We start from the raw sequence: 15826 nt of genomic DNA, 5'->3' as shown, positions 1-15826 counted from the left end.
TTCTTTTCAAATCCTGTTCTCCTGACTTCAGGTTCACCGATTTTTGCACCGTTGTGCCAGATGGCTGTTAGTGGCCATAATGGCCAAATGTGTCGGCTAGACACAATTTCCATACAGTAAAACTCATCCTTTTAAGAATACAGCTGTATTAGGGCTGACAAATGCAAATAATCATGTAATTACCACAATAAAGACACAGACAAGTTCCATTACCCCCCAAAACAACCTCATGCCACTCTGTAATCGACCCTACACACCCCCACACAATCACCTTCACCATCAGCCAAACACTGATCTGTTTTCTATCTCTGTACAGTTGCTTCTCCAGAATGTCGTAATGGGATCGCAGCCTCTGACTCTGGCTTATTTCACTCAGCATAATGCATCTGAGAGTCATTCGTGCTGCTGCATGGATTGGAGCTCACTCCTTTTTATTGCTGAGTCGCATTCTGCCATCTGGATGTACCACAGCTGCTAATCCATTTCACCAGTTGAAGGACAAGTGGGTTGTTCCCAATCTGGGGTGATTATAACTAAGGCAGCTGAATATTCTCATAAAGGTTCCTATGTGCGCATGTCTTCATTTTACTTGGATTGATGAGCTGTATGTTAAAGGTATGCTTAACTTTCCAAGAAATCATCAAACTGTGTTCCAAAGAGTTCATACATTTTAGATTCTTATAAAAAGTGTATGACAGTTTCAACTGCTCCGTATCTTTACCAATATTAGCTTTCAGTTTTAGTTTTTTAATTTCAGCCACTCTTTTTTTGTTTTATTTTTTTAAATGTTTTATTTATTTGACAGAGAGAGAGAGAGATCACAAGTAGGTAGAGAAGCAGGCAGAGAGAGGGTGAAGCAGGCTCCCTGCTGAACAGAGAGCCTGACGCGGGACTCGATCCCAGGACTCGGAGACCATGACCTGAGCTGAAGGCAGAGGCTTAACCCACTGAGCCACCCAGGCGCCCCTAATTTCAGCCATTCTAACAGCTATCTAGTGATATCTCCTTGTGGTTTAAATTACATTTCTATAATTGCTAATGATATTGAGCAACTTCTCATGTACTTTTCACCACCCATATATCTTCTTTGATGAAATAGTTGCATTCGGGACGCCTGGGTGGCTCAGTTGGTTAAGCAGCTGCCTTCGGCTCAGGTCATGATCCCAGCGTCCTGGGATCGAGTCCCACATCGGGCTCCTTGCTCATCAGGGAGCCTGCTTCTCCCTCTGCCTCTGCCTGCCATTCTGTCTGCCTGTGCTCGCTCTCTCTCCCTCTCTCTCTCTCTGACAAATAAATAAAATAAAATCTTTAAAAAAAAAAAAAAGAAATAGTTGCATTCAACATTTGCCCATTAAAATAAAAACTGGGCTGTTTTCTTATTATTGTGGGCTTTTTATTTTTTTTTTAAGATTTTACTTATTTGTCAGAGAGACAGAGAAATAGAAAGAGAAAAAGCACGAGTAGGGGGAGTAGCAAGCAGAGGGACAAGCAGGCTTCCCGCTGAGCAAAAACCTGATGTAGGACTTGATCTCAGGACACTGGGATCATGACCAGACCTAAAGGCAGACACTTAACTGACTGAGCCACCCAGGCATCCCTTATTATTGCATTTTAAGAGTTCTTTACATATTGTAGATATAAATCCATTATCAGGTATGACTTCTGCAAATATTTTCTCTCCAGTCCCTGGCTAATTTTAAAAAATGCTTTTATCAGTGTCTTGTGAGAGCAGACATAGCGGAACTTTTAAAAAGTCTATTTCATTAATTTATTTCTTCATTAAAGGATCAAGCTTTTACGGGTATATTTAAATCTCTGGCTAGGTCACAAACATTTTCTGTTTTCTAATGAAACTTTTATAGTTTTAGGTTTTATATTTAAGTCTATTATCCATTTTGAGTAAACGTTTTTATATTAAACTAACACGAGTTAAGGGTTCTTTTTGGTATTTTTTTTTTTTTAAAGATTTTATTTATTTGACAGACAGAGATCACAAGTAGGCAGAGAGGCAGGCAGAGAGAGAGGAGGAAGCAGGCTCCCTGCTGAGCAGAGCCCGATGCGGGGCTCGATCCCAGGACCCTGGGATCATGACCTGAGCCGAAAGCAGAGGCTTTAACCCACTGAGCCACCCAGGCGCCCCACTTTTTGGTATTTTTGAATATGCATGTCTAAATATGCAAGTACTTTTATCATTTTCCACTCATTTGTTTGTAAACTGTGATAAGATCAACTAGACATACCTGGAAGGGTTTATTTCTGGACTTTATTCCATTCCATTGCTGTATAAGGCTACTCTTTCAACAATACCACACTGTCTTGATTATATGCTTCATACTACGTTTTATAATTAAGTCCTTAAACCAGGAAGGAGGAGTGTTCTAATTTTTTTCAAAAAATGCTTTGAATATTTTGCTTTGTCTTTTCATACTAACTTGTCAGCTTGTCAATTTATATAGAAAATTCTGCTGGGAGTTTTATTGGGCTTGTGAATATACAGATCAGTTATGAAGAAATGACATCTTTATTATACTGAGTGTTCCAATTAATGTTACTGAATTTCTATTATTGATATGATTGAGATATTCTTTCTTTTAGTAAGTGTTTAGCTGTTTTTAGCCACTCAAATCTTGCACGTTTGTCGGATTTATACACAAGTATTTATACAAGTTTGAAGTTCTAAATGGACCATCAACATTCTCTAATGGTTTATTGCCAGTATGCAGACATTGATTTCTATACATTCATCTTCTGTCTCACAACCTTGCTAAAACTTCAGTCTTTCAAATCTTCTACCACCTAATCATCTCATGAGTGAACATAGTATATTTTATTTCTCTCTTTCCAGTGTGTTCCTATTTCCATCTCTTGCTGAATGCTGAATACAATACAATGCTTAATACAGTGGTGATAGCGGGCATGCTTGTCTTGTTCCTACCTTAGGGGGAAATAAATTAGTCTTTCATCATTAAATATAATGCTAGCTGTGGCATCTTTATCAGGTTCAGATAGTTTTGCTCAATTCCTGGTTTGTTGTGTTGCACAAAGAGTGATATTTTGATATGTTGTGTTCTTCATTTTTATTCAATTTAAAGCATGTTTTGATTTTCCTGTGACTTTCTCCTTTGACTCATGGATTGAGTGTCTTGTGTAATTTTCAAATATTTTGGGCTTTTTTACATATCTTTGTTTTCTACATTCATTTCATTGTGATCTGACCTTATACTCTGCACGATTTCAATTAAAATTTTTTTATTTTTTATTTTTTTAAAGATTTTATTTATTTATTTGACAGAGATCACAAGTAGGCAGAGAGGCAGGCAGAGAGAGAGAAAGAGAGAGGGAAGCAGGCTTCCTGCTGAGCAGAGAACCCAATGTGGGGCTTGATCCCAGGACCCTGAGATCATGACCTGAGCCGAAGGCAGCGGCTTAACCCACTGAGCCACCCAGGCGCCCCGATTAAAATTTTTTTAAACTACCGTATCTTGTAGAATATGGTGTTGGAGAATGTTCCACATGTACCTCAATAGAGTAAATATTTTGCTGCCCTTCAGTGGTTCTTTCTTCCAAGAGTCAAATCCCTTCCAGAGTCTCCCTGCTTTTGGTCACTCTTCACAGCCTTACACACTATTTTTAAAATACGTTTTGTCCAGAGTTTACCATTCTTACTTGGGAGAGGGTTAGTCTTTTACAATTTGCTCTACCAGTTCCTGTAGCTGGAACTCTTAGACGTCTTGTAATACATGATAAAACTTATTTTTTTTAATTTCTTATTTTTTTTAACATATAATGTATTATTAGCCCCAGGGGTACAGGTCTGTGAATCGCCAGGTTTACACACTTCACAGCACTCACCATAGCACATACCCTCCCCAACCTCCATAACCCAACCACCCTCTCCCTCCCCTCTCCCCTCAGCAACCCTCAGTCTGTTTGGTGAGAATGAGTTTCTTATGGTTTGTCTCCCTCCTGGTCCCATCTTGTTTCATTTTTTCCTTCCCTACCCACCAAAACTCGCCCGTTGCCTCTCAATTCTTCATATCAGGGAGATCATATGACAACTGTCTTTCTCTGATGGACTTATTTCACTCACATAATAATACTTTCTAACTATCCACGTTGTCGCAAATGGCAAGATTTCATTTCTTTTGATGGCTATGTAGTTAGTATTCCATTGTATATACACACAACTTCTTTATCCACTCATCTGTTGATGGACATCTAGGTTCTTTCCATACTTTGGCTATTGTGAACATTGCTGCTATAGACATTCGGGTCACGTGCCCCTTCAGATGACTACATTTGTATCTTTAGGATAAATACCCAGTAGTACGATTGCTGGGTCATAGGGTAGCTCTATTTTCAACTTTCTGAGGAACCTCCATGCTGTTTTCCAGAGTGGTTGCACTCCCAGCTTGCTTTCCCACCAACTGTGTAGGAGGGTTCCCCTTTCTCCGCATCCTCGCCAGCATCTGTCATTTACTGACTTGTTAATTTTAGCCATTCTGACTGGTGTGAGGCGGTATCTCATTGTGGTCTTGATTTGTATTTCCCTGATGCCGAGTGATGTGGAGCACCTTTTCATGTGTCTGTTGGCCATCTGGATGTCTTCTTTGCAGAAATGTCTGTTCATGTCCTCTGCCCATTTCTTGACTGGATTATTTGTTCTTTGAGTGTTGAGTTTGATAAGTTCTTTATAGATTTTGGATACCAGCCCTTTGATAATTTCGTTTGCAAATATCTTCTCCCATTCTGCCAGTTGCCTTTTGGTTTTGTTGACTGTTTCCTCTGCTGTGCAAAAGCTTTTGATCTTGATGAAGTCCCAATAGTTCATTTTTGCCCTTGCTTCCCTTGCCTTTGGCAATGTTTCTAGGAAGAAGCTGCCATGGCTGAGGTCAAAGAGGTTGCTGCCTGTGTTCTCCTCAAGGATTTTGATGGATTCCTTTCTCACATTGAGGCCCTTCATCCATTTTGAGTCTATTTTTGTGTGTGGTGCGAAGAAACGGTCCAGTTTCATTTTTCTGCATGTGGCTGTCCAATTTTCCCAGCAACATTTGTTGAAGAGACTGTCTTCTTTCCATTGGACATTCTTTCCTGCTTTATCGAAGATTAGTTGACCATAGAGTTGAGGGTCCATTTCTGGGCTCTCTATTCTGTTCCACTGACCTATGTGTCTGTTTTTGTGCCAGTACCATACTGTCTTGATGATGACAGCTTTATAATAGAGCTTGAAGTCTGGAATTGTGATGCCACCAACTTTGGTTTCATTTTCAACATTCCTCTGGCTATTCAGGGTCTTTTCTGGTTCCATATAAATTTTAGGATTATTTGTTCCATTTCTTCAGAAAAAATTGATGGTATCTTGATAGGGATTGCATTAAATGTGTAGGTTGCTTTAGATGGCATAGACATCTTCACAATATTTTTTCTTCCAATCCTGAGCATGGAACATTTTTCCATTTCTTTGTGTCTTCCTCAATTTCTTTCATGAGTACTTTATAGTTTTCTGAGTACAGATTCTTTGCCACTTTGGTTAGGTTTATTCCTAGGAATCTTATGGTTTTGGGTACAATTGTAAATGGGATTGACTCCTTAATTTCTCTTTCTTCTGTTCTGTTGTTGGTGTATAGAAATGCAACTGATTTCTGTACATTGATTTTATATCCTGGCACTTTACTGAATTCCTGTTCAAGTTCTAGCAGATTTGGAGTGGAGTCCTTTGGGTTTTCCACATAAAGTATCGTATCATCTGCAAAGAGTGATAGTTTGACTTCTTCTTTGCCGACTTGGATGCCTTTAATTTCTTTTTGTTGTCTAATTGCTGAGGCTAGAAATTCTACTACTATGTTGAATAACAGTGGTGATAATGGACATCCCTGTCTTGTTCCTGACCTTAGCGGAAAAGTTCGGTTTTTCCTCCATTGAGAATGATATTCATGGTGGATGTCTGTGACGATACTGAGGTATGTACCCTCCATCCCTACAATTTGAAGAGTTTTGATCAAGAAAGGATGCTGTACCTTGTCAAATGCTTTTTCAGCATCTACTGAGAGTACCATACGGTTCTTATTCTTTTATTAATGTATCGTATCACACTGATTAATTTCGGATGTTGAACCAACCTTGCAGCCCTGGAAATCCCACCTGGTCGTGGTGAATAATGCTTTTAATGTACTGTTGGATCCTACTGGCTAGTATTTTGGTGAGAATTTTCACATCCATGTTCATCAGGGATATTGGGTATGTAATTGTCTTTTATGATGCAGTCTTTGGTTTTGGTATCAAGGTAATGCTGGCCTCAAAAAATAAAGCTGGAAACTTTCCTTCCATTTCTATTTTTTGGAACAGATTTAGAAGAATAGTTATTAATTCTTCTTTAAATGTCTGGCAGAATTCCCCTGGGAAGCCACCTGGCCCTGGGCCCTTTTTTGCTGGGAGCTTTTTGATGATTGCTTCAATCTCCTCACTGGTTATGGGTCTGTTCAGGTTTTATATTTCTTCCTGGTTCAGTTGTGGTAGTTTAAATGTCTGTAGGAATGCATCCATTTCTTCCAGATTGTCAAATTGGCTGGTGTATAGTTGCTCATAATATGTTCTTATAATTGTTTGTATTTCTTTGGTGTTGGTTGTGATCTCTCCTCTTTCATTCATTTTATTTATTTGGATCCTTTCTCTTTTCTTTTTGATAAGTCCGGCCAAGGGTTTATCAATCTTATTAATTCTTTCAAAGAACCAGCTCCTAGTTTTGTTGATTTGTTCTATTGTGTTTTTTTTTGTTTCTATTTCATTGATGTCTGCTCTTATCTTTATTATTTCTCTTCTCTTGCTGGGTTTAGGCTTTCTCTGTTGTTCTTTCCCCAGCTCCTTCAGGTGTAGGGGTAGGTTGTGTATTTGAGACCTTTCTTGTTTCTTGAGAAAGGCTTGTATTGCTATGTATTTTCCTCTCAGGACTGCCTTTGCTGTGTCCCACAGATTTTGAACGATTGTGTTTTCATTATCATTTGTTTCCATGAATTTTTTCAATTCTTCTTTAATTTCCTGGTTGACCCATTCATTCTTTAGACTCCATGTATTTGGGTTCTTTCCAAATTTCCTCTTGTGACGGAGTTTCTAGCTTCAGAGCATTGCGGTCTGAAAATATGCAGGGAATTATCCCAATCTTTTGATACCAGTTGACACCTGATTTGTGACCCAGGATGTGATCTATTCTGGAGAATGTTCCATGTGCCCTAGAGAAGAATGTGTATTCTGTTGCTTTGGGATGGAATGTTCTGAATATATCTGTGATGTCCATCTGGTTCAGTGTGTCATTTAAGGCCTTTATTTCCTTGTTGATCTTTTGCTTGGATGATCTGTCCATTTCAGTGAGGGGGGTGTTAAAGTCCTCTACTATTATTTTATTATTGTCGATGTGTTTCTTTGATTTTGTTATTAATTGGTTTATATAGTTGGCTGCTCCCATGTTAGGAGCATAGATATTTAAAATTATTAGATCTTCTTGTTGGACAGACCATTTGAGTATGATACAGTGTCCTTCCTCATCTCTTAGTATAGTCTTTGGCTTAAAATCTAATTGATCTGATATAAGGATTGCCACCCCAACTTTCTTTTGATGTCCATTAGCATAGTAAATTGTTTTCCACCCCCTCCCTTTAAATCTGGAGGTGTCTTTGGATCTAAAATGAGTTTCTTGTAGAAAGCATATTGATGGGTTTTGGATAAAACTTATTTTTAAGCCACTGTATGCTCTTTTGATGTTTCCAAAGAAGAAAATCCTAAGTCATGCATACACATAAGAGTTCACAATGTATTAATTAGAATGCCAAAACATGTAGGGGAAGGGCTGGGGAGTTCTATAAACAGAACTACTTTTGAGTCACCTGGACCTAAATTAAACTAAATTAGGGGCTCCTGGGTGACTCAGTTGGTTAAGCATCTGACTCCTGATTTTGGCTCAGGTTGTGATCCTGTGGGTGGTGAAAGTGAACCCTGCCTCAGGTTCCCTGCTCAGCGGAAGTCTGCTAGAGATATTCTCTCTCTCCCTCTCAAATAAATAAATAAATCTTTTAAAAAATTAAATGAGAAGCCAATTTAATGGGAGGAGCAAGCACATGTGGCTGTTTTGTTTACTGGTAGGTATTTACCAAGTGTTTCCAAAATATTTATAAATGAAGAAGGAAAGAAATGAAAACATTACCTTTACACTCAGGAGGGTGACTACTCCATACACCATCGCCAGTACAAATAAGACGACTCTCTCCAACAAGTGAATATTCATCTGGTCCATTTGAAGGATTACAACTGTAAGTTACCACTTCATTATATTCAAATTCATCCTTCTCACTACCGGTATATTTTCCATTTGGTATTTTTCCAGGTGGTGGACACATTATCCCTTAGAAAGTGGAAAAAAGAAAGAGAGGATACGAAAAGCAAAAGGAAAGGAAAAGATTACAATAGCGTTAGCGAAGACCTATGAACTGCCTTCAATAAATTCATTAACATATGATTTCTACAAGCTAGGTGTAACTCCAATATTCATTTAGAAAAAGGTTTCTGTGAGAAAATATATTATCCTAAATTCAGACCAGTAAGGTAGATGTGAACTTTAATAGAACTCATTTTCTTAAGTACCTATATAAGATACCTATGAAATACCTATGTTTACCTGGAAAGCCATTTTAAGTTCTCATTGTAAGAGATGCTGACAATTTATAAATAAAATCTTTTTAAAAAGAGAAATGCTGAGAATTTAATGAGAAAATATGCTTGTGACTAAAAATAAAACTAAGGGCTGAGAAATGCTTTATAATTTATAAATATACTTGACAGTTGAACAACAAAGGGGTTAGAAGAACTGATCCTCTGCATAGTGGAAACTCCTCATGTATCTTTTGACTCCCCCAAAGCTTAACTACTAATGGCCTACTATTGACTACAAACTTTATCAAGAACATAAAGAGATGATTAACACACACTGTGTATACGTACTACATACTGTATTCATACAATAAAATAAGCTAGAGAAAAGAAAATATTAAGAAAATCATAATGAAAATACATTTATAATACCATACACTTAAAAAAAAACACACATGTTAAGTGGACTCAATTAAACACATTTAAAATTAATTTAACACAATTAAAATATGTGTTGTTGAAGGATCAACTGTATATCCATTCACTGAATCGGTAGTTTACAGTATCAAGATACTATTGTCTGTTTTCACTTTCATCCTAATGAGTCTACGGTGAAATTATCCAAATATGTATAAATTGTGTGAGAGCACAATAGACTGAATCCACACATCTTCCTTTATGCCAGATTTTGAAGAGATTTGCCAAGTTGTGAAATAATGCCACTACTCTCTTTCCTTTGGAAAATAATGTTTTACAAAAAAATAAAATATGTGGCATATATTGACATGCATTGAGCTTACAGTTCTTAAAAGTGAATTAATAAATATTTATTTTAAAAACTTCTTTTATTTCCAATATAATGACTACCAACACACCTAACCACATAAAGCAAAGTGCACTGTGGTGTCTAATTTTAAAGCATAAAGGAATCCTAACAACAAAATTTTAAGAACTAGTGCTCTAGATTCTAACGAAAGACTATACTTACTTATACATAGTGGGGGATCACCACTCCACGTCACTTTTCTTTCATCATCAATAGAAATTTGACAATACAGAATTCTTTCTCCAACTAGCCGATAACTGAATGAGAAAAGAAAAAGTTATTGGATTCTTTAGCAGTTAACAAGATGTATATAATAATGAAAAAAAATTTGATTGTTTGGTTGTTTCTTATGCTATAGTAGTTTGCTGAAGATGTTCCTTAAGTGACATATAATGAGAATGCTGACCATATCTGTAATTTAACCAAAGAGTTTCTGCTTTAAATATACATTGGCCTAGATGAAAGATGTCCAAATAAGTCTGTTCTATCTCTCAGTCTGGCCACTTTCCGATCTCCAGCAATCACCTTACACATTCATTTCTATGCCTATGCTCCTGACTTTTTTTTTGTTTAAGATTTTATTTATTTATTTGAGAGAGAGAGACGGAGCACAAGCAGAGGAGAGATGCAGAGGGAGAAACAGACTCCCTGCTGATTTAGGACTTGACTAGGGGAATTAAACACAGATTTGAGCACGCAGAAGAAAAGAACCGGCAAACTGGAAACTACTGAGCAGAAAGAGAAAAGACTAAAGAAAAGTATACAAGCAAAGGGACTACTGGGACACCAATAAACAGAACAAGGTATACACTGTTAAGACTCCCAGAAGAAGATAGAAAGGGCACAGACAGTATTTGAAGAAATAATGGCTGGAAACCCAAATTTGATGCCAGATATGAATATAAATATCTAAAATGCTCCAAAATTCCAAGTAAGATGAAAAGATGAATTCAAAGAGACCCACACTAAGACACATAATAATCAAACTTTCAAAAGACCAAGAGAGAAAATCTTGAAAGCTTGAAGACAGAAGCGAATCATCACCTACAAGGGATCCTAAATAAGATTATCAGCAGATTTCACACCTGAAACTTGGAGGCCAGAAAACAGTGGGCTGACTGAATATTCAAGGTGTTAAAAGAAAAAAAAAAACTGGCAAACAAAATTCCTCTATCCAACAAAACTATCCTTTGAAAGTGAGGGAAAAATTAAGATTTCCCCAGTAGAGAAAAAATCTGAGGAGTTTGTGACCATTAGACTTAACTTGCAAGAAATGTACAAGGGGGTGTGCAAGGTCAAATGAATGGACACTAGAAAGTAACTTGAAGCTGTATGCGTAAATAAGGATCTCACTAAAGGCAAATACCTGAGTAATTATAAAAGCTAATATTATTGTGACAATGGCTTATAAGTAAAATTTTTGTTTTCTATGTGATTTAAGACAGTAATCTTTTAGAAGAAAATAGATTATTAGTGTAGAAGCTAATATTACAATTAAGTATAGAGATCAGTATGACATCAATAACCAAAAGGGGTGGGGATGAAGCTGTAAATGAACAGTTTTTGTAATTTACTGAAATTCAAACTGGAGTGCTAGGCCTCTAGAATGTTAACTGTAGTCCCCATGGGAACTACAAACAAAACAGCTATAGAATATACACAAAAGGAAATGAGAGAGGAATTTAAGCATAACACTACAAAAATCAACTACACACATAATAAAACAACAATACAGGAAATGAGGAACATAAAAAGCTATAAGGAATATAGAAAAAAATAGCACAATTTCAGAAGTGTTTCCTTGTCACTAATTACTTTAAGTGTAAATGGATTAAGCTCTCCAAGCAAAAGACAGAGATCAGCAGAATGGAAAGAAACACGTTATCCAACTATACAACATCTACCAGAGCCTCACTTAAGCTTCAAAGACACATACGGGTTGAAACTGAAAGGATGGAAAAAGATATTCCACACGAATAGTAACCAAAAGAGAGCAGGGGTGGCTGTACTTCAGATATAATAGACTTTAAATTAAAAAACGATTACAGGAAACAAAGGAGGACATTACATTAGTAAAGACTCAAAGAATACTCAAAGAATATAACAATTACGAACATTTATATATGCCATGACATAAATAAATATGAATCAAAAACAGAATTAAGGGGGGACTACACATTTCTCATATAGGTATTTCTATACTAATAGTTGAAGACCTCAATACCCAACTCACAAGAATGGAAAGACAACTAGAAAGAAGATAAGGAAAACAGAGGACTTCAAGAACGTAATAAACCAACAAGATGACACAGACAATATATAGAGCATTCTACCCAACAACAACAAAATACACATTCCTTTTAATTGCATATGGGTCACCTCCCAGGACAGTCATAAGCTAGGCCATAAAATAATAATATATATTATTATATTATAACATGATGAATTATACAATGAATAGTTAATAAGATAATTATGTTAGGCCACAAATTAATATTAATTAATCAGTAGATTTTAAAAGATAGATATCATATCTGGCCACGATGAGATGAAGTGAGAAACCAATATTAAAAGGAAAACCAGAAAATTCACAAAATTGTGAAAAATAAACAACACGCTTTTAAACAACCAGTGGATCAAAGAAGAAATCAAAGGGAAATGAGAAGATACTTTCAGGTGAATGAAAATGAAAACACAGCTTACCAAAACTTATGGGATGCAGTGAAAGCAGTGCTAAGGGGGATATTTATGACCATAAAGGCTTACTTTAAAAAATGAAAGATCTGAAATCAACAACCAAACATTACAACTAAAGGTATTAGAAAAGAAAAACTAAACCAAGGTAGCAGAAGACGTAAATGCTGAAGACTAGATAGGAGATAAATAAAATAGATGAGAAAAACAATACAGAAAATCAACAAAACCAAAAGTTGGTTTTGTGAAGATCAACTGAATTCACAAACCTTTATTTTTTTTATTTTATTTTTTTTAAAGATTTTGTTTATTTATTTGTCAGAGAGAGAGAGAGAGAGAGAGCAAGCACAGGCAGACAGAGTGGCAGGCAGAGGCAGAGGGAGAAGCAGGCTCCCTGCCGAGCAAGGAGCCCGATGCGGGCCTCGATCCCAGGACGCTGGGATCATGACCCGAGCCGAAGGCAGCTGCTTAACCAACTGAGCCACCCAGGCATCCCTGAATTCACAAACCTTTAGATAGATGGACTAAGAAAGAGAGAGGGAAGACTCAATTCATTGAAATCCAAAATTTAAGTGGGAAGGTTCCTATCAACTCTACAGAAATACAAAATATGATCAAATATGATAAAAATATAATACACTCTGAACAATTTTATGCCAGCAAATTGGGCAACCTAGATAAATAGACAAATCCCTGGAAAGACAAAGCCTACCAAAACTAAACCATAAAGGAACAGAAAATATGAATAGACTTATAACTAGGAAGGAGATTGAATCATCAATCAAAATTCTCCCAATAAAAAGAAGCCCTAGACCTTATTGTTTCATGGATGAATTCCACCAAACATTTATGAAGAACTAAACCTATTCTTCTCAAACTTTTCCAAAAAATTCAAGAGGAAGTCTTTCAAATTCATTATGAGATCAGCATCAACATGATACCAAAACTAGACAAAGGCACCACAAAGAAATAAAGCTACAGACCAGTATCTCTTATGCACAATGATGCATATACCATCAAAAATTACTAAACAACAAAATTCTGCAGCATATTATATACCATGAACAAGCAAGATTTATTCTTGGGATACAAGGATATTTCAACATGAAAAATGATCAGTGCCATATGCCACATCAGCAGAATGGACACAAACCACATCATCACTTCAAGTGATGCGAAAAAGCATTTGACAGAATTCAACACTCTTTCATGATAAATATACTCAATGAAGTAGGAAGACAAGAAAACTATCTTAAGATACTAAAAGCCATTCATAAGAAACCCACAGCAAATATCATACTCAATGGTGAAAAGCTGAAGGCTGAAAGCTTTTCCTCTAAGATGAGGAGTAAATCAAGGATGCCTGCTTTTACTAGTTCTATTCAACACAGTACTGGAAATTCAAGCCATAGCAGTTAGACAAGAAAAAGAAATAAGACATCCAAAACATCCAAACTGGAAAGGAAGAAGTAAAATTATCAGTTTACAGATGATGCAATCTTCTCTATAGAAAACCCTAAAGATTCCACCAGAACAAGGGTGTTAGTAGCATTAATAAATGAATTCAGCAAAGTAGCAGGATACAAAATCAATATTTAAAAAATCAGATGCAGGGCACCTGGGTGACTCAGTTGTTCAGCTCTTGATTTGGGCTCAGGTCATGATCTCAGGGTTGTGAGATCAAGCCCTGCTTCCAGCTCTCTGCTACAAGTGGAGCCTGCTTAACATTCTCTCCCTCTCTTTCTGCCCCTTACCCCTGACCCCCGGCACTCACATGCACATGCACTCTCTTTCACTCGATCACTCAAAAAGAAAAGAAAAGAAAAGAAAAGAAAAGAAAAGAAAAGAAAAGAGAAGAAAGGAAAAGAAAAGGAAAAGATACATTTCCATATTGTCCTCTAGGTGAACGCTTCATAAATGCCCAGTATCCCCAATATATATTATTAAAAGAGGCCTACAGAACTGAGGTTTTATCCTTAAGTGCTCCGTATCTCTTTTTGAAATACTTAAACTTCATAGTAGTCACAAAAATCCAACTAACAAATCCTCATCAACATAATGGTCCAGGCTAACCAGGTGAATTCTGACATGGTAACACCTTAGAATTATCTCAATGCAAGAATATCTATAGTTGGCGATTCGACCTCCCATTTCTGTAAGTTGGTCATTTTAAATAGGGTGCACTTTGTTGTCAAAAATGAAGTCATCAGGGGCACCTGGGTGGCTCAGTGGGTTAAAGCCTCTACCTTTGGCTCAGGTCATGATCCCAGGGTCCTGGGATCAAGCCCCGCACTGGGCTCTCCGCTCAGCAGGGAGCCTGCTTTCCCCCACCTTTCTCTCTGCCTGCTTGTGATCTCTGGCAAATAAATAAATACAATCTTTAAAAAAAAAAGAAGCCACTTTAAAAAAAATAAAGTCATTATTGTTAATGCTTACAGTATGTTTATAGTAAATATAGTAAGTATTATAGAATTTTCCTTTTCTTCAATTTGTATTTCTTTCTACTAATTACACATCTTTTCAGTTTCAATAAAAAGCCCGAGACTTGTTAGGCTATAAGTATGACTTGTGACATAAAACAAAAATTAAGTCAACTTTATGGGAATGCTTAAGAGAAGCAGAACAAAAAAAATGGAATTAGTAGTATTTATCTTATTTCCAATAGGGAACAACTTACCCCTCATTACAAGAATAGTGAACCTGTGAACCAAAGGATAAAGATCCATTTACAATGACTACCCGGCCATTTGTGGGTTCTCCTGGATGCTGACATTGTTTTTCTAAAAGAAAATTTATAAATTCATTGTTTCACAGTGAATTCAAAACATTTCAAAAGATTTAAATGCTTAAATGTTTAAATTCGCCTATTTCATAGCAATTTCAAAACATTTAAATTAAAATCAAAATATTACACTGCTCTTCTGAATTCAGGAGAGTGTTACTTTCTTTCTTTGACTATTGTAAGGCCAAACTTAATATTCACATTTAACCAGGTAACCAACTGCCAAAAAAGATTCACTGGGGATTTTTCAAAACCTGAAAAGCTACATTGCTATCTAAAACCTATATTCACATGAGAAAACAATCATTGCGCTAGTGCAGTATGCAACCTAAAATATGTGAAATCTCTAGAACAAAAAACAAAACAAAACTTTTGTACCCTTACCTGTACAAGCCTCCTTGAGAGGTGTCCACGTGTTATTAGTCTGACAAATGGAAAACATGGGAAGAGAAGGTCTAATAGGCTTGTATCCTGGTCGACAAACAAAGTATACTACGTCCCCAGGATTATAACTGGATTTAGTATCATTTGGCTTCATAAACTCGAATCTTGGAGGAGGATCACAGGCATCTAGGGATAAGAGAATGAGAATGTGAAAATGAAGTATTTTCTCTCTTTCGCCAACCAGGGACGATGATGTCCCAGCAGATAGGTAATACAGAATAAATGGAAAGATCCTTGGCAAGATTTTAAATGATTCTCCCAAGCTTTTAACCAAGTGGTGATAGTAGTTGAGGCTGTGCCTTGCTTATTTTCAGTAACGTCCTACTGAGTGATGAATTTTCTTTCAACAATCAAATGAAGAAACAAAATGAATGGTTTAGGTCTAACAATATATGTAGATAAACATCCTTTCCCACTTTTTTCTAAATTCATGTCAAAACTCG

General features: G+C 36.6%; 1 protein-coding gene across 6 annotated transcripts in view; it reads right to left on the bottom strand.

The window, feature by feature from the left end:
- The window catches only part of LOC111162359 (membrane cofactor protein-like), a 32191-nt gene extending 16687 nt beyond the window's left edge, over nucleotides 1–15504 (bottom strand). For all 6 annotated transcript variants that reach the window (XR_002641573.1, XM_022526731.1, XM_022526732.1 and 3 more), the window contains exons 1-4: nucleotides 15324–15504; nucleotides 14835–14937; nucleotides 9626–9720; nucleotides 8195–8392 (exon numbers count right to left, since the gene is read on the bottom strand). Coding sequence is in view for 5 of the 6 variants with exons in the window: in XM_022526731.1 (XP_022382439.1) it covers nucleotides 8195–8392; nucleotides 9626–9720; nucleotides 14835–14937; nucleotides 15324–15477 (550 nt within the window). In the remaining variant the exon portion in view is untranslated. The remainder of the gene's footprint in view (nucleotides 1–8194; nucleotides 8393–9625; nucleotides 9721–14834; nucleotides 14938–15323) is intronic.
- Between the last annotated feature and the right edge of the window lie 322 nt (nucleotides 15505–15826).

This window comes from Enhydra lutris, unplaced genomic scaffold, assembly GCF_002288905.1.
Source record: "Enhydra lutris kenyoni isolate GAN:26980312 unplaced genomic scaffold, ASM228890v2 scaffoldscaffold91, whole genome shotgun sequence".
Classification (NCBI taxonomy): domain Eukaryota; kingdom Metazoa; phylum Chordata; class Mammalia; order Carnivora; family Mustelidae; genus Enhydra; species Enhydra lutris.
The sequence above is the reverse complement of the archived record's forward strand: the minus strand, read 5'-3'. Positions and strand labels throughout refer to the sequence as shown.